At 33.7% G+C, this 19,646-nt stretch overlaps 1 protein-coding gene across 3 annotated transcripts in view; it reads left to right on the forward strand.

The window, feature by feature from the left end:
- The first annotated feature begins 2,342 nt into the window (after positions 1–2,342).
- The window catches only part of LOC134725956 (ankyrin repeat domain-containing protein 17-like), a 28,292-nt gene continuing 10,988 nt past the window's right edge, over positions 2,343–19,646 (forward strand). For 2 of the 3 annotated variants that reach the window (XM_063590286.1, XM_063590285.1), the window contains exons 1-22: positions 2,343–2,660; positions 4,721–4,874; positions 6,728–6,884; positions 7,122–7,272; positions 7,648–7,804; positions 8,358–8,591; positions 8,905–9,047; positions 9,245–9,434; positions 10,063–10,254; positions 10,490–10,599; positions 11,042–11,129; positions 11,627–11,754; positions 12,129–12,266; positions 13,727–13,823; positions 14,539–15,456; positions 15,857–16,672; positions 16,953–17,098; positions 17,535–17,677; positions 18,070–18,175; positions 18,506–18,613; positions 19,003–19,178; positions 19,576–19,637. In XM_063590286.1, the coding sequence (XP_063446356.1) occupies positions 2,484–2,660; positions 4,721–4,874; positions 6,728–6,884; positions 7,122–7,272; positions 7,648–7,804; positions 8,358–8,591; positions 8,905–9,047; positions 9,245–9,434; positions 10,063–10,254; positions 10,490–10,599; positions 11,042–11,129; positions 11,627–11,754; positions 12,129–12,266; positions 13,727–13,823; positions 14,539–15,456; positions 15,857–16,672; positions 16,953–17,098; positions 17,535–17,677; positions 18,070–18,175; positions 18,506–18,613; positions 19,003–19,178; positions 19,576–19,637 (4,591 nt within the window). In that variant the 5' untranslated portion in view covers positions 2,343–2,483. The remainder of the gene's footprint in view (positions 2,661–4,720; positions 4,875–6,727; positions 6,885–7,121; positions 7,273–7,647; positions 7,805–8,357; positions 8,592–8,904; positions 9,048–9,244; positions 9,435–10,062; positions 10,255–10,489; positions 10,600–11,041; positions 11,130–11,626; positions 11,755–12,128; positions 12,267–13,726; positions 13,824–14,538; positions 15,457–15,856; positions 16,673–16,952; positions 17,099–17,534; positions 17,678–18,069; positions 18,176–18,505; positions 18,614–19,002; positions 19,179–19,575; positions 19,638–19,646) is intronic. The other variant, XM_063590287.1, reaches the window with a different exon arrangement.

Raw genomic sequence — 19,646 nt, forward strand, 5'->3', positions numbered from 1 at the left:
CAGTATATATATAAATATAGTAATAATTTTACGATATGAAAAAAATAAAACTACTAATTTGATCATTGGATAAAGAAAAGTTGCAGGAAAAATATAAGAAATGGATAAAAAAGTTACTAATATTCAAAGACCTGCAATGAAATCCATTTTGCCTGGAACATTATATGCGAACCAGTCACAAGTTCAATGAAACTGAATTATAGTTTTTGTTTCACATTGTACGCGGAAAAGGATAGCCAAAGAATTACACTAAAAGAGGCAATTTTTAGTTTCTTATTGTTGACTTTTCCTTATTTGATGGTGATGTTACTTTTGTCCCATCTTACGGTATGCATAATTTTGAACTCGTATCCCCATGACTTAGTGACAATTTACATTTCAAAAAACGTGCTTTACCTTTTCTAAAACATGATTTAGTATAAATATGCAAATCTACTGCTAGCATGCGATATATACCAAAAGAAAGCTTATTTTGAAAGTCATCGATTCGTAACTAATGATATCTAACTGTGGATGGGGTTCACAGAAGAAAATATAATGGACAAAAAAAATAAGAATAGAGAAAAACGGGGATCAAAAAATAAACAATCGATTTGATCAGTTGATCCCTGAGTTTGTTATTTTGCTTTTGTTGTATAATTAATGTAACACCACTGTCATATGTTAGGAAAACGTTGCCGAATGCTCACAATCATGGTGCATGTCCGTCATAATGGTTTTTCGTAAATTGTTTTGTTATGAATTAGACAGTTTTCTCAAATAAATTGTTTCATATTTTCCTGTTGGAGCATTTCAATTCATAGCGACTAAGCCGACTAAATATTCGGTATGGGTTTTGGTTCGTTAATTATTGGCTGCCGTACGGATGCCTATAATTGCCGCCTGCATCAGGCACTTCGTTTGAACATTTTTTGGAATAGTTCTTGCATTGGTAATCACACCACATCTCCGTATTATTATAAAAACAATAATGATGAGAAAACAATGAGAATTCAAAACAATCAGTTAATATTCAATATTCATTCAATATTGGAATCAAACGTTCGGTCATTATTATCAGTAATAATAATCATCATGAAACTTACATTAACACTGAGTTAGATATTTTAACAGATTGTTTAAATGTATACACTATCAAATTTTAAAACTAATTTTAAAATTTTAATTATTGGTGAAATTTTCAAAATTTATAAAAAATGTAATTTTGACTGAAATTCAATTTGAGTTCGAACTGTATATAAAAAGTATTTAAAAAAATAACACTCTGTCTTATATTCCGACTTCATGTTGGACATATCTATCTTCTTTTTGATTTTTGACGGCGGGTGACTTGTTTTTCACTCTTATGAATCTAAAAAGTAACTCACGGTTTTTATAGAAAAATAAGCATGATAAAGAAAACACGATATAGATATGCGTCAACGTCGTAAAAAAATGGAAAACAACACGTTTTATAATTTATTGCGTCCGAAGCGCTTTTCTGGATTTACCTTCATCAGGAACGCTCAAAGCCAAACATTTGAAATCCGAAGATGTATAAGTACCGAAAATCGTTGAAGAGCTATATGTCAAAAATACCTAAAATAAATAGCCAAATTCGTCTAAAGCCAACTTTGCCTGAGGGAGTTGAAACCTTAGTTTTATAATAATTTCAAAAATTTATAAACAGACAATTTAAGTAAAGTTTGTTAAATTATGTCAGTACCGAAGCACTGACTACTGAGCTGATGATACCCTCGGGAACTGATAGTCCACCAGCAGGGTGTGTTCCCATTTGGCCTTAGTTGTGAATTACAGGTAAAAAAGGTAAAAAATATACTAAGGCGATATGGGAATTGAACTAATTAAGGCGAAATGTGAATTTAGATAAAAAAAATAAATAAACAAATTAAACCAGCAGAGGTATCGACCCAGTGATGTAAAAAATGGAAAACAACACGTTTTATAATTTATTGGGTCCGAAGCGCTTTTCAGGATTTACCTTCAACTGATGAGACAACTCTGATTTTTGTTTAATGTAGGGGTCAGGTACGTCGAGAATTTTTTGTTTCCATTTATTCAAATAGCAGACAAAGATTTTTTTTATTGTATAAGCCTAACTTCAAAATATTTATTGGTTTTTTTTCCAGGAGCGGGCGAGCGAGTAAAAAAAAACAACCCAAAAAATAGATTAGTTTTGACTTACACAATTTATGGATGAATAATTAAGTTATCTGTATACTTTTTTATTCGAACAAAGAAGCAAATGAGACAAAAAATGAATTAAAATGCGTTGAAAACAGTGACGAAATGGAAACGTAGCTTAGCTCATTGTCATAGTTGTCTGCTCCTGCGCACATCAGTTCATCCGGGGCTTTTCATGGTACATTTGTAATGGCGGTCAAGGTGGCAACTTAGCATGAGTTTATGAAACGCAGAGTTTATTTTATTAGTGCTACAATTATAAACTATAACCAGTTATTGCGTTTGAATTGACCGCAGAAATGCAGAATGGTAATCAAGATGATAATTCAGAAGAAAACAATGAAATGCGAACCGTTGAAATCGAGCAAGGCAGTCAGACGGGGTCATCTTCCGAAGAAAAGTCTGACAATGCGCCTACAGCTCAGTCAACATTTGGGCCCGATATATCTGCAAGCGACGACGATGATAATTCAGATGTACGTATGAACTAATTAAAGATTAACGGTTGTCATTTGATAATTTAGTTGAAATATGCGACCAGATTTAGGGACAGGAAGCCATTGGTTATCCGGAACATGTGACCCTAGAATCCATGATTACAAGAGAAGAAATTCAATATTAGTAAAATGGATAAATTATGCCACGAGAAATATGTTTTTGAATTGAAATCAATACATATTGCAATTTTGTAACTTACTAGATACAAATGAAGCCCTGAAATGAAGTCATTATCCTTACCTCCATTCATAATCATAATCCCTACAAATAAAAAAAAGCCAAAATCACCATGCATGCACAGTCCTCTTATTTTATGATCTTAACAGTTGTTTTACATAATAATGAATTCAACCATATTTAATTACTTTTCGCATGGATCATGTCGATTAGAATTGAAGCTTTATCATTTTAATGTGTTGGCTGTTGAACACTGGATTGTACCTTTCTAGAAGCATGCAAGATTTTCCCACCAATTATCGAGTACATGTGTACTAAATGTAATTTCCAAAAGTCAACTGTATATTTGGTTGACATTTGTTTTGGAAAGATGTAATCATGAACAATCATTGTCTAAATTCAACCACGTTTTTTCACCTCCTTTACAGGAGATCGGTAACTAGCATTTAGATACGACCACGATAACAATAGACGTATTTACACTTGTATGCAAATTTGTCCGCCATTACATAACATCACACAGGTTCCCGTAAACTTTGACTTCATAATTCAAAGCATATGACGTCACAACCAAAAAGTGATTGTTGCTTGACGTCAAAAGGTTATTTGGAGGTGATATAAGGTCATTCGGAGGCACAATGCAGCTAAATACCAAAAGTGTAAATACGTTTATCGGCAGCTCTCGGACATTTAGTAAACTTACAGCGTAAATGAACGAGGTGTTACATTATGGTCATTTGCACTGTTTTCTCGTGGTCACGTGATAATCTTTGAAAATGAAAGGCAACATGGAGAAATCATGTCTCTGTGAAAAATGTTAAAATATAGAAAATTAAAGGTTTGGCAGGTAGGTGAAACTTACATTAATGATGAGATAAATGAAAACTGAAGAGATTGATGCCCAATTTATATAATTCCAAGGCCCTCAGTCGGCTCCAGAAGCGGCTCCAGAAGCGAGGAAGTAGCGCATCTATTTTGGGTGGGCAAATATCCACTTTTTGAAATGGGACAAGCTCTGATGACCCACGGCCCCAGCTTGTCTGGCTTAACAGCTGTCGGACGTCAGAGCAATCTTGGACTAGTAAAACTGATGTAAAATTTGAAATAACTTTTAGTGTGTGTATCAATCACTGAACAGGTAAATTTTGTTGACAGGACAAACATGTTACTTGGCAGTGTTCAATGTTACACAAAATATCAGAAAAGTCTTTTAATCAGCAAATATGAAACAACTGTATTTTTTAACCTTCACTCTTAGTTTTCTTCAGTATTTGGTGCTATTAAAGAAAAGAATTACCTCTTACTTTTTATAAGCTGCAAGAAACAGTAGATTCCTGAGTTGATTCCTTCCCACTTTAAGTTTGTTTTGGTTGAAGATGTATGTTGTTCTGGCCTCATCAACATGAAACTTTGTCAGTAATTAAATAGGTCAATTTACAGAGAAATTATACTAGGACCGGTAATTGTCCCTATGAAGTCAAGTCCAAGTGTACGGATTCACATCTTATCCTAAAACAGTAAAAGGATATAAATGTAATAGTTGCAATATTGTTAGAAGCAGATGTTGTCACACCACAAGTGGCTGAAGTAAACACTTCTCTTTAGGGCTCGCCACTTCTTTCTGTCAGAAGAGAATTCGCTTCTAGTGAGCCCTATATTTACTTCTGATTAGTATCCTTAGATTGACATAGTGTAAGAAATTGTTGGATAGTAAACAGGATTACTATCAAGAATTGATTAGAACTTGGACCTAAAAGGTTAGAATTAAACAAGCAGCAGATGTTTTTTTATTCCATCAGTTCTGATGTTACATTATTGTTTGTTTCACATATTTTATAATAGATAACATTTTTTTTTGCAGATTGGGTCCTTTATTATGGACAATGAAATAGATGATGATCAGGACTTGGAACCTACTAAATTCCTTTTACCAACTGAAGGCATAGAAAATGCTAACATTCCTTCCATTGACCCTGAGACCCATGCCAGACTTGAAGCTTTACTAGAAGCTGCTGGTAAGTTCCATAATATTCAATAGAAATCTTTTTAATTACATAACTGCAGTGGTGATCCAGAAATTTTCATAAGTGGGGCCATGCTTGAGTCATTCCCTATATAATCAACCATTTTTTTTCCAGAAAAAGGGGGGGGCTGGGCCTCCCCTAAGTCTGTCCCTGAACTGAGCTGTAAATCTTTCAATATTACAGACAGTTATTTCCAATTCACTATGACTCAGTTTAACTCAAACCATTATAACAAATTTACTTGTAAAGGAATCACTTGCATGTATTAGATACACCTTGAGGGTTTAAGCTCAGTGTATCCAAGAGGTTATTGTAAATGCGAATGATAGTTTTCACTAAATAAGGACAGGTCTTTCAACGAATTGACCATATGTTATTGAAAGCATGAAAAGAGCTGATTTTTTTTAATGACATCTTTGTGCAAATATGAAAAAAGAAATTTGGTATTGTTGTTAATGATACTGACCTACAAAAGTGAAAAGGACAAGCATGTTAACATCAGGCCATCATTATGTATATCTACAATAACAGGCTCACCACACCATAGATAAATTATATGAATATTCAGCGATAGACACATAAAAATGGGAATGATTCCAGTAACCCAACTGACCCTAGGTCAAACCCTCTAGAACTTTTTTTCAATCTTGATTATTTTTTGTGGAATCCAAATGTGTATTTTAATTTTAACTAAATTCACAGACTTCAGTTAGGCCGAGAAAAAAAAGACCTGTGTTTCCGGTAACCCGACAGACCCTGTTTTTTTAGCCCAGACCCTAACTTTTTTATTGGATCTTCCAAAAAAAATTTAAAAAAAATTATCAACCAACCCTGTTTTTGACACAGGCTTCTGATAGATGACATAATATTTTTTCTCTCTTGCTTCCTCTTGCATAGAAAGCCAGTAAAACATTTTATTAATGTCAAAAGGTATTCCAGATAGGTTAAAATCCAAGAAATTTGCACAACAGGTGCTTCAAAAACATTATTTGGTGCTATTGAAGAAAATAATTACCTCTTACTTTTTATAAGCTGCAAGAAACAGTAGATTCCTGAGTTGATTCCTTCCCACTTTAAGTTTGTTTTGGTTGAAGATGTATGTTGTTCTGGCCTCATCAACATGAAACTTTGTCAGTAATTAAATAGGTCAATTTACAGAGAAATTATACTAGGACCGGTAATTGTCCCTACAGACTTCAGTTAGGCCGAGAAAAAAAAGACCTGTGTTTCCGGTAACCCGACAGACCCTGTTTTTTAGCCCAGACCCTAACTTATCATTGCAAATGGCACACTTCCGGTTTTTGAAACTAATTACAGATCTGGACTTGGAAAAACCATGATTATTTTCCGGATTTCATTTACGATGTCAAAAAAAAAAAAAAAAAAGAATTCCGACCTACCGACCCTATTTTTCAAAATGATGTTATCGGAAACACATATCTTTTTTTTTAGGCCGTATCTAAATTTCCATTAGAAGTTTCCACTATGGCAGATTAAGTGCAAGAAATTCTTAACAAAATCTGAATGTAACATAATAATCTTAAAACTTAACATGTCTGTTTATTTAACAAACAAACATAAAAAAGGGTGAAGTTCTTGTAAGGGTTGGTATAATACTGGAAGGGAACTCTGTAAACAGAAAATATTTTTCTGGATTGTCATAATAAAAAAATTAAATGCTGCCTAACTAACACTATCTTTTTAGAGGGTGTAACTGGAATCACCAGTGACCTATATATTTTTATTTCACCCAAAATTTATGTATTGAATGTAAAGGATAAATGTTTATTAAAATATCAGCCGAAAAAATGTTTTTTCACTTATATTTGAAATTTTGATTTCAGGAATAGGAAAGTTGTCAACAGCTGATGGAAAAGCATTAACCGACCCGGAAGTATTACGGAAGTTAACATCATCTGTTAGCTGTGCTCTTGATGAAGCTGCACAAGCTCTGCACAGAATGAGAGCTGAACAACAAGGACAGATAGCTGGTGCTGAAGGGTAGGTCACAGTATATTTTCACAGATCCTTGTTGGATCTCTGATAATATTAGCTTGATTGAAATTGTAACTCTGAAATAAAATGATAGAACAGTGAGTTTTACAAACTTCAACTTCATATCATGTTGCCAAACCCTGTATTTTGTAGTTAAATAAAACAAAAAGGAAATAAGTTAGATACAATGGCAAAAGTTAACCTTGCCATTGCACACTATAAACATTCATTTATTTTTTTCAGATGTAGATCATTAGCAGAAGCATGTAGTGATGGAGATGTTCCTACTGTAAGAAAACTACTTCATGAAGGTGGCAGTGTTCATGAAACCACAGAGGAAGGAGAAAGTTTACTCTCACTAGCATGTTCAGCTGGATACTATGAACTAGCTCAGGTAGGTTCCTAAAAATGAATTATTTCATTTGTCAGACCTAAGAGCAGAAAATAGCCAATGGTCTCCAATGGGTCTTTGAGGGCCTATTTTTATAGTGACTAACAGCAATGTCATGTTCAACGAGTTTTGGTCAATGTCAACCAGATGTACTAGACGAAAAATATTGTACTACTTTGATATATTTTGTAAACAAATTATGTAACTAAATTTTGTAAATGTAAATGTATGTATCACATTTAAGTTGGAGTTTTACACCAAATAATTGGCTACCTTTTTAGATACTTGTTTCAATGAAATTTATTTAACTAACAAAATTAAAGAAAATGTAAAATCATTTCTACATTGGAACTTAATAAATTTCTTTCTATTAAATAGGTTCTGCTAGCAATGAAGGCAAATGTTGAGGACAGGGGAATCAAGGGAGATTGTACACCATTGATGGAGGCTGCCAGTGGGGGATATGTTGACATTGTAAAACTGCTGATTTCTCATGGAGCAGATGTCAATGCCCAGTCTTCAGCGGGTAAATATGGTAAACATGTCCACTTTCAAATGACACACAAAATTTGCTTTGATTCATGAATCTTGAAGAACACAAATCGACTGTTTAGAATAACATATAGTGTCTTTGATTTGACTAAATTAAAAATAACATATAGTTTCTTTGACTTTGATTTGACTTAATTAAAATGAGCTGTAAAACATGTACATGTGTGCAAAGTCAGTGAATCAAAGCATAAGTTCAAGGTCATTTTGAAAGTGCATAGTCAATATTTTGCAGACTTAAACTGACTTAAGATTTTCAGATAAAAGTGACTCAAAAAAGGTGAAGACAGTTAACTGTATATTATGTTTTAACAACCATCAGTAACAAATAAATGTCTGCAAATCATCCTGACATTTTGTCTACGTTTAAAATAAGTCTATGATGAAAGGTTTCCATTTTATTGACCACATCTTTAATGTGTAATAAATATGGATTTATATATGATAATGGAGATTAAGCGTTAGACCATGACTTTAACATGCACTATATTTGTGCTTTATTTACCTGTTTATATTGAATGGTATTCCTTTGAATTCAGGAAACACACCATTACATTATGCTGCCTGTGGTGGCTATGAAGATGTGGTACAGGTTCTCATTGAGGCTGGTGCAAATGTTGAACAGCATAATGAAAATGGACATACACCTCTGATGGAATCAGCTAGTGCGGGTCATGTTGGTGTAGCCAGGATCTTACTTAATGCTGGTGCCGGAATTAACACCCATTCCAATGAATTCAAAGAAAGTGCTCTCACACTGGCTTGCTACAAAGGTCAGTTGATCATGACAGTTGAACTGTGAAGAAACATTTATCCATTGAGATATTGAAATTATTTAAATGTAACAAACTTTTTAATTATCCTGTATTATGAGTTTTATAAATTGAACTTCATGGAATTTTCAACATGATTTTACACTACTTAAATAGGAAATTTTAGCAATAATAGCTTGGCTTGGAACCAAATAAATAAGTCGAGGTAGAGTAACATTTCTTCCTTTGGACTTCATCTTGTGAACTAGCACACTAAAGAATTCTTTTATACTGTCAAAGCATAAAATAACTTGATTGTATTTAATTCTTACAGGACATCTTGAAATGGTTAAATTTTTGTTAGAAGCTGGGGCAGACCAGGAACATAAGACAGATGAGATGCATACAGCTCTGATGGAGGCATCAATGGATGGGCATGTAGAAGTAGCTAGGTTACTTCTAGACAGTGGTGCTCAGGTGATTAGATATTTTGACTTGTTTTAATAGGAATACTAGTGCTACAAACCTGAATGTCCATTTTTTGGTGTGTAAAAAAGTGATAAAAACATTTGTCAATTTAGCTACTGAAATCAATGTGTAAAAGTTTTTGTCTCTTATTTAGGTCATATTGATAGAAGATAGAATGGCACTAAAATATTTTCTGTAAATTTTAGGTGAACATGCCAGCTGACAGTTTTGAATCCCCACTGACCTTAGCAGCATGTGGAGGTCATGTAGAACTGGCAAGTTTGTTGATTGAGAGGGGAGCTAACTTGGAAGAAGTCAATGATGAAGGTTATACTCCACTGATGGAAGCTGCTAGAGAGGGGCATGAAGAAATGGTGGCTCTTCTTTTAGCTCATGGTTAGTTAACCTTTTACCATTGGAAATACAGAATATACAATGCTATCCATAAATCTGAATCACAAAAGTTAAAAAAAAATCATTTTAATGTTTAAAAATGTTGATATCACTGAAATTTCTATTCTGTATTGCTAATTTTATTGGAAGACAAGTGTAGAAAACAACAATTTAACAAGAAGAATCGGAAAGTCAGTTATCCCATGAATGCAATAACGGTTGATGCATATGGATGCATCTGATCTTTTTCCAAATTCAGATTTAACCACAAAACTGTTTTACTTGATATACACCATACTATGATGTCAGCACATCTAGACACTATTTAAACTGTTTTATCCACACTTTCATTTACTTTGGCTTGAGTCTACACTTTGGGAATATAGACAATACAAAAATGCAAACTATATCAGCCTTTTAATTCTGAAGGCATAGCTATTTGCTGGCTAATACATCACCAAGATGGCAACATTAGATTATAATTTTGCTGATATTAATGTTTGTACACTCTTAAAGAGGTTTACAGAACAAAAAGAAAATTGGCATAAATCTTATTTTTGTGTAAAATAAACAAAATAATTGCAATTACTTATTTAAAGATGTATTTTATAAGTTATTTAATTATTTTCAGGTGCTGACATCAATGCACAGACTGAGGAAACCCAGGAGACGGCCTTGACCTTGGCATGTTGTGGGGGATTCTTGGATGTTGCAGACTTTCTGATCAAAGCAGGAGCTGACTATGAACTTGGATGTAGTACACCTCTCATGGAGGCTGCCCAGGAGGGCCATCTTGAACTTGTCAAGTACCTGTTAAAAGCTGGTAAGAATTGATTGTTTTGAAGTGAGGAAAATAATTAAGTAATTACTGAGTTTACTTTCTTTTTGCTATAAGGATTATTTAAGGGTAATTGCAGAGGGATTATATTCATATGGAGATAATCATTCAGTTACAACGCATTATACTGTTAAGGAAAATAGTATTTTGATATATGAATTAAATAGTGGTCAAAGTTTTACTTGATACATTTTATATATATTAATGTTTATGTTTTCAGGTTCCAATGTGCATGCCCAGACAGGAACAGGTGATACAGCTCTGACATATGCCTGTGAGAATGGACATACAGATGTTGCTGAAGTCTTGTTGCAGCATGGAGCTGAACTGGTAAGTTTTAAGAATTAAGTAGTACACTGTATTGGCATAAGCCAAAACAGCTACTTCATGCAGGAAATAGCAAAAAGAACAACTTAAAATAAGAGGGCTTAATTTGAATTTTAAGGTTGAAATTCCCACAGTTAGTGAAAAGTTTGTTTATTGATAATACCAAAGAAATTAATAATTAATTCTACTTTAGATGTTGATTTTCTAAAATATTATGATAAATGGTGTGCTAATTTCATTTGGCTTGTAATATACACTGGTGAATGAATTTGGTACATGTAAATGTGATGTCTGATAATTTCAAGATATTATTAAAGTATGTAAGGGATAATCCATTATATCAAAAACCTGTAGTTTGCTAAAGTTTTGTTACTGCACACTGTTCTTCTTTCAAACTTTATTTGTTCTATATAATAAGAGTACATTTAGAAATATTACTTGACAGGAGCATGAATCAGAGGGAGGTAGAACCCCATTGATGAAAGCTGCTAGAGCCGGATATCTCTGTACTGTCCAGTTTCTTATCAGTAAAGGTATACTTTCTATTTTGATATCTCATTAAAATAAATCTGAGACTATGTGGAAACTTTAAAACAAATGTTATTCTAAACGAAAAAATCTTTAAATGGATTATGTTGTCCTTTATATTATCAGATCCTAGTGAAAGAAGTATTCTGGAATGGTTATTTTATGCAGAAGACATATAACAGTCGTTGTTTCTGAAGGAAAAAAAGAGTATATAATATGTGTCGATAAGAACGAATATTATAACAATGTTTATAACACAGTGTCTTAGGGCTATTCCAGAAAAAATGTATGGGGTTGGGGGGTTGGAAGGCACGTTGTATCAATAATACATGGGTGATGGGTATCAGAGCAACTTCTCACACTATAATGCACTATAATTCTCAACTTTAGTCAATAGAAACGAACATACCTTGAACATAATATCTTAAAAGAATTAAATAATTACTGAAACTAATTATTCGTAACAGAACATAGTTATTTACTCATGATATTTGTGTTTAAGGTGCTGATGTGAACAGAGCTACATCCACTAATGATCACACAGTTCTGTCACTGGCCTGTGCAGGAGGACACTTAGCTGTAGTAGAACTGCTTTTAGCACATGGAGCAGACTTCATTCATAAACTCAAGGTAAAAATTCTATTATTTCTGTTCATATTTGAATACATTTTTGCCAATGATGCTTTAACATATCGCTTACATTAAAATTGAAGATTGTTAGTGGTCCAATTTTATGTTGCTGTTTTCTTTTGTCATTATATTTTGTTTGACTCAATACTCAGTTTGATAAGATCTATACATGTTTGATGTTAATAATGTTTATAAATGCCATAAAAAAAAACTAATGTTTACTTTTGATTTATATATAGTTTCAACAGAATCTTGTAGTGATATCATTTTCTGCGGCATTTCTGATTTCTTATCTAAATGTTCTAGCAGCTTGAAAAAGTCCTGGAATTCTTACAATAATGAATTATTAATGAATTAAAATGTATCTTTGATAGGATGGCTCAACCATGATAATAGAAGCTGCTAAAGGTGGACATACCCAGGTTGTGAAACTGTTATTAGAACCCCCTAACAGAGTCCTGATGAATGGATCACCAGAGCTTGAACTACTGCCAGAGCCACATCTTAATGAGGTAAGTTATTAGAACCCCCTAACAGAGTCCTGATGAATGGATCACCAGAGCTTGAACTACTGCCAGAGCCACATCTTAATGAGGTAAGTTATTAGAACCCCCTAACAGAGTCCTGATGAATGGATCACCAGAGCTTGAACTACTGCCAGAGCCACATCTTAATGAGGTAAGTTATTAGAACCCCCTAACAGAGTCCTGATGAATGGATCACCAGAGCTTGAACTACTGCCAGAGCCACATCTTAATGAGGTAAGTTATTAGAACCCCCTAACAGAGTCCTGATGAATGGATCACCAGAGCTTGAACTACTGCCAGAGCCACATCTTAATGAGGTAACAGTGATATTGTTTACCTTAAATTAGTGGAGAATAAAGGCTTTTTCCCCTGGAGAAAAATCCCAATTTGAAAAAAAAATGGCTGAAAATTATTCCCCAAAAGACCACTTTTTCCCCAAACAGTGCAGTCTTAGTAGTATTTGTGCATAAATTCAATAGAAAAACAGTCATTTGAACATTTTTCATGCCCAAAATGCCTATATGTGCAGATTTGAGGATCTATTTATGTATAATCACTGACTATAAGGGGTCTTATTTCAAAGCAAGAGTTTACTCTTGAAAGCGAGTCGGTAAATTGAAGTTTCAGTCAAATTTGAGGTTTATTTTAAATTTCCCAATTTGATAAAAATGATGCATATTTTCCCAATAAAAAAGGGCAGAGGTAGTTTTTAAAAAAGCCAACAATATCACTGGGTAAGTTATTAGAACCCCCTAACAGAGTCCTGATGAATGGGTCACCAGAGCTTGAACTACTGCCAGAGCCACATCTTAATGAGGTAAGTTATTAGAACCCCCTAACAGAGTGCTGATGAATGGATCACCAGAGCTTGAACTACTGCCAGAGCCACATCTTAATGAGGTAAGTTATAAGAATCCCCTAACAGAGTCCTGATGAATGGATCACCAGAGCTTGAATTACTGCCAGAGCCACATCTTAATGAGGTAAAATCTGATAAATAAACAAAACGTGAAGTGTAGATTAGTGAAAAACTTGCACTGTGAATTTACCAATATTTCAGATTACCAAAAAACTAATTTCAAAGGAACCTTTTTGGCCTGTTGGACATAACAACAATTAGAAAACATTAAGTAAGCTTGTTTCTTCCCCCAATACAGTGAAATTATTTAGACGTTAATGTACATTTATGCTTTAATCAACAACAACAAAATTCATGAGATCAGGGGAATTAAATTTTAGTTTTGACACCAAAGATGTTGAACAGCTTCATTCGATTCATTATTATTTATTCATAGACTTGTATGCAGACCTTTGTACATCAACAAATCTGATAAACACAAAAATTTGTACCCTCAAAAACAAATAATTCACAGTTTGATATATTATTGATTATTAATAAGTAAGATTAGAAGTTGATCTTAAATATTTATTTTTTGTATTTTCAGGCCAGAGTACCAACACAAGGTTTAGGAAACATTGTACCACCAAGTAATCCTGATTCTTCAACTTGTGCCAATGCTAACTTCATCACTGTCCCTCCAGGTAAATGAATATGTTATAAATGACTTCATTATGTGAATTAATAAATAGCCCTTGTGGCCTCTTACCTTGGTACCATTTGATATGGATATTCATTTGAAATAACCTTAAGATGAACTAGTGAGGTGTGTTGTAGGTTTGAAAATCATTAAATTGAACTAGCTTCATGAATACATGTAGAAATAGTTGAAGTACCCTTGTAAAAGAACAAAACTTGTACATAAATTTGAAAATTTTAAATGAATAATAGATATGATCTATCTGAGAGAATTTACTAGAAAGAATATTAAAGAAGAATGAAGCCCCTCTATTACAATTTTTAATTCCAATAACTTATAAAGTCGCACCCTGAAGTTTTATTTCCTTTTCAATATAAGAATTAAGGGGATATGTGTGGTAATATGGCCAATGAGACAAGCATCCACCAGAGCCCAAATGATGAAAAAAAATTAAAAGAAATGACCAGATACTGTTGAAATCACTAAATCTTACTGATTATCAGTTGAGTGCTTCGCTTGCTACTGAACAACTTAAAAACTCATCTGTACTTAACCTTTAAAAAATGATATTGAGGAACCCCCCTTTTTCTAATTAATTGCTCCCTTGTTTATTACTTCTGGATAACAAAACTTTCAGCTGTTTATAATGTTAAAGGTAACAACTCAAAGCGCTTATTTTGCATACTGATTCTAACATGATTTGTGAATACTTTTTACAGGTACTCAAAATCTATCAAAGAAACCACTAGAAAAGGAATTTAATATTGCTGCTAGAAATAATGAACCACAAATTCTGAAAAACATGCAGAATTCCATCAAGAGAAGTCATAATAACAACAATGGTGGAGGAAAAGTTAGTAAACCATCACCTAACACGACAGCTACATTATCAACAACTGTAGAAAATGTAGCCTCTAATCTAGAACAAGAACCAGAGAATATGGTGGAGTCTGACCATACGGTTGATGTCAAGGCCACTGAAAGATTAGAGGCTATTATTAATAATGTGATGGCCAATGAACTGGATAATTCCGCATCAACCAGAGAAGAACAGATTTTAAGGAAACAACAGATTTTACAAGAGTTACAGAAGGTTGAAAAAGAGTTACAAGAGAAGGCTCAAGCTCAACTGATACTCAGTGCTCACCATCAGCTGGAGCAGCAACAACAACAACAGCAGTTACACCAAGTCTTACAACAGGGGGCAAAGGCATTACAAAACAAACTGGATGCTCAGGTTAAACGTAAACAAGATGAATTAACCTCACCTGATGATCTCACCTTAGAGGAACTGTGCATTGAATCATCTGTAGATCCAGAACCATCTAATGATTTGGACAAACAAATTAGCAATATTTTGACAACAGATGGTTCAACTGCAGTAGGACAAATTGTCTTTCCAAATATACCTTATGACGGGGTAATACCTGTGACATCTAGTCAGCAAGTAGAGGAAGGAAGTCAGGCAATGGATAATAAGGAATTATGGGCAAGAAATAATGGAAACACGCCCAAACGTAATGTTAACAAAGTAACCAGGACATCTAGAAACAATCAGATTGTAACCTCCACCACTTCTACAGTGACCACTTCTTCATCAATTGTAAATGGTATCTTAACACCTGACCAGGAAAATGGTAAGTTTGTCACATTATCTAGATAACAAATGCATTTTCTAGAAAAATTGAAAAGAAAAACAACAAAATATGAAAATACACTATTATAAATTGGTCATCAACATCATGTTTTTTCTTCAAAAACACTAAGGACTTTTCAGAATTAATTGTAAAAGGGGGGGGGGGGGTCAGAAGGTTCAAGGAATTAAGTATTTCCATAGCTTGGTTGAAAAAAAGGGTCATACTGTTTAATCCACAGTGATATAGGGTGACATTAGAAGGAAACGAATCATTTATGTTTCATAAGTAACAAGTTTTTGAGCTAAACTTAAAACATATTTTCTGAAACTTGTTCTGCTTTTACAATATGAAGTTTAACTACTGTGTTGATCTTTTTTTATATTTATATTTTTATTTTCAGCAATTGCCCAAGGTATACCACAAATTGCAAATCCTGGGTCATTGACCCTTGCTGCTTATAAACAACAGATCCAAACTTTGTCAGTGAGGCAACAACAACAGCAACAACAAATACAGGTTCAACAACAACAAACTCAGACTATTCAGTTCCCACAACTAACCCTTACACCAGAACAACAAGAACAACTACTTCAGATGTTATCACAACCAAACTTTGCTGCCCAGCAACAGTTAGCATCCCAGCACATTCCTATTGCAGGGCAGCAAATTGTTCAACAACAAGCCATAAACCAACAAATCAGTCAACTGCAACCGTATATACAGCAGCAGCTGCAACAACAACCTCAGACTGTTCAAGCACTGCCCCAGGCTTTTATACCACAACCCTTGATCCAGCCTCACCTGATATCTCCCCAACAGTTGTCTCAACAACAGCAACAACAGTTACTGCAACAACAACAACAGGCACAACTCCTCCAACAACAGCTTCAACAACAGATTAAACAGCCACCACCAGTACCACCAGCAACCATGCCCAAAAACCAACGACCAAAGCGTCATCTGTATAACAACCAGACAGTACCAGGCATGCAAGGTCTAGAGACGATAACTCCTCCACCTTCCACTCCGCTGACACCTAATCCTTCACCAGCCTCTCCACAGAGTATATCACCACTCTGTGCTCCAGTAGACTTAGATTCTCAGACAGAGAGCAATCATGATACAGCTTTAACTCTGGCCTGTCATGGAGGTCATGCTGAACTGGTCAGTTTGTTATTGTCCAAAGGAGCAGACATAGAACATCGAGACAAGAAAGGTAAAGCTGTAAAAAAGTAACCTTTTCTGAATTCTCTTTTGTTAAAGGAACTAGTTGTTCAATAAAACAAGTCCCATGTAGGCACATTGTAGGCGGTATGACATCAGTTTAAAGTTGCTTGCTTTGTTTTTGTTATGTAAATATACTTCACCATCTTTAGAACCATAAAGTTGTTCTGGATCGATATTAAATGAATTTCATGTAATTGAACCTGATTTATAAAAGATAAGAAAAATAAGGTCTTCGTAGAGTTAAATACATGTTATCATTTCTTTTTTAGGATTTACACCATTGATACTAGCTGCTACAGCAGGACATGTAGATGTGGTGGAAATTTTATTGGATCATGGTGCTGACATGGAAGCACAGTCAGAAAGAACCAAAGATACACCATTGTCTCTGGCTTGTTCAGGAGGAAGATTCGAGGTAAATGCACTAACATGGACTTCATATTATATAACTAGTCAAATTTTTTGTTCATTATATTCTGGAGCAAGTTATTAAACCGAAATTTATGCAATCGGATATTCCTTATTTTAGAAATGCTAAAATAAGGAAGATTTTGCTATTGAAGTATTTATGTAATTCTAAAAAGTAATACAGACCATGTTTGGGCATGGCAGGTAGGTTCATTTCCTTACTTCAATGACCTATTAAAGGATGTTTTTAGGATAGTGAATAATGTGGCATTCATACCCTTTAGCTTAACTTTGCACCATTAGAACAAAAATAGAACAGAATAAAAGAATGATTGAATTTGTATTAATAGGTTTCCTTCCATAATTGAAAACAAAGTCCAACCTAATTATCAGTAAAATTTTGAACTACTCATAAGAGGAAATAATGTGGTCTATTTATTTAGGTTGTGGAGTTACTTTTGAGTCGTGGTGCTAACAAGGAGCACAGAAATGTATCTGACTACACTCCCCTTAGTCTAGCTGCCTCTGGAGGATATGTAAACATTATCAAACTCTTACTGTCTCATGGTGCTGAAATCAACTCCAGGTAAGATTTGTGGCCAATTGATTATGTGACTTGCAAAAATCATATATTGTTTTATATAAATTACAAATTTGAAAAAAAATAATAAAACGTAATGTTTTCCCTGGCACCATTATTTTCTTTTCGATTGACTTTTCAAGTGATGCAAGAGGCAAAATTGTCTGCATTATATATTTGTTCAGTTGGAATGTGACATAACTGCATAATTCACACGACATAAAACAGCCACTGAAAAATTGATCATGCTTTCCAAGATTAGTATGAAAAAATCATATCATGCCAAAAATTTAATATCTGCACATAGATGGACAACCTGACACACTTTAAGAATAAATAAATAAATAATTAAAATAAATATTTCAAGTTAATCTGAAGTATTTAACTCTATTTTAAAGGACTGGTAGTAAGTTGGGCATTTCACCTTTAATGTTAGCTGCAATGAATGGGCATACAGCTGCTGTGAAACTTCTACTTGATATGGGCAGTGATATCAATGCACAGGTAATCAAATTTGAACGCTATTTATCTAATGTACTGCAAATGTTATTTTGTCCTGACAATCTTAAATGACACATGGAAAATCATCTGTAAGCTATAAAGCAGTACTACAAAATTTTCTGTTGAATAATTGATGAAAGACGACGAGTGCTAATGCAGAAATAGATCTTAAAAGGATTGTTGAAAATGTAATTTATACCTCACCATCCATTAAAATGTAAAGAATGCTAGACTTCATAATATACCATAAATCAAGCAAAAATAAATGTGCTAAAGAACAAATAAAACCAGTACTGTCAAACCATCCTACATGTAACTTCCATCAATTTTCAGATTGAGACGAATAGAAACACAGCTTTGACTTTAGCATGCTTTCAAGGTCGTCATGAAGTTGTGAGTCTACTTGTGGACAGAAAAGCTAACATTGAACATAGAGCTAAGGTGAGTGATTTTCTTGGATACTTTTATTAGGTGTAAGAAAAAGTCATCATTGTTTTTTTAAACAAATATATGTTTATGAATTCACTCTTTAGTTTTGTTGTGAATAGGTAAATCGATTCTCTTAAGATTAATTTTGAAAAGAAAAACAGCGATTGATAGGGGTTTAGAAATGATGTTGTCCCTAGACATCTTCTGTATAGTAGTCAAATTAAGCTTAAAACAAAATGATAAATTTCACAGTTATAGAAGAAGAAAAAAAAGGAAAACAATACACTTCTGAAGTTATATTTGTTATAATTACAAAAAATTTTGAGGGGGAATTAGCTTTTGATAATGCTGCTAAAAATATTCATTTGTTCAAATATAAAGTATTCTCTGGTTGATTGTAGACTGGTTTGACCCCATTGATGGAAGCAGCATCAGGTGGGTATGTAGAAGTGGGGCGTGTATTGTTAGACAAGGGAGCCGATGTCAATGCCCCTCCTGTTCCTTCATCCAGAGATACAGCTTTAACCATTGCAGCTGACAAAGGACATTATAGATTTGTGGAATTACTCTTGTCAAGGTAAGGATTTATACTGTAGATAAAGCTAAGTGCAGATTATATAATAACAGGATTGTGTAGCAACAATTTCTCACCAAATAAAAAATCACAAAAGCAGGTGTAATTGGATATCTGTTTACTTGTCACCATTCAAGAGTGGAAAACTTTTAAAAAAGTATTCTATTGTAAGCTGTTTCTTTATGTTGCAGTGAAATTATAATACTAAGGTTTTGAAAGTATGTCATATTGAATGATATAAGAAGGAACTTAGAATCAATTGATTATAGTCTTAAAAAAAAAAGTTAAAACATTATTATTGCGTCATTGTAGGGTGAATTTGCCTAAAAGTTTGTTTTTGTGTTTTTTAGGCAAATTAAGATGAATGCCATAAACATTTGAAAACATTATATAATTTCAGAAGTGCTCAAGTTGATGTTAAGAACAAGAAAGGCAATTCTCCACTGTGGTTAGCATGTAATGGTCAGTATT

This window comes from Mytilus trossulus, chromosome 7 (assembly GCF_036588685.1).
Source record: "Mytilus trossulus isolate FHL-02 chromosome 7, PNRI_Mtr1.1.1.hap1, whole genome shotgun sequence".
Taxonomy (NCBI): domain Eukaryota; kingdom Metazoa; phylum Mollusca; class Bivalvia; order Mytilida; family Mytilidae; genus Mytilus; species Mytilus trossulus.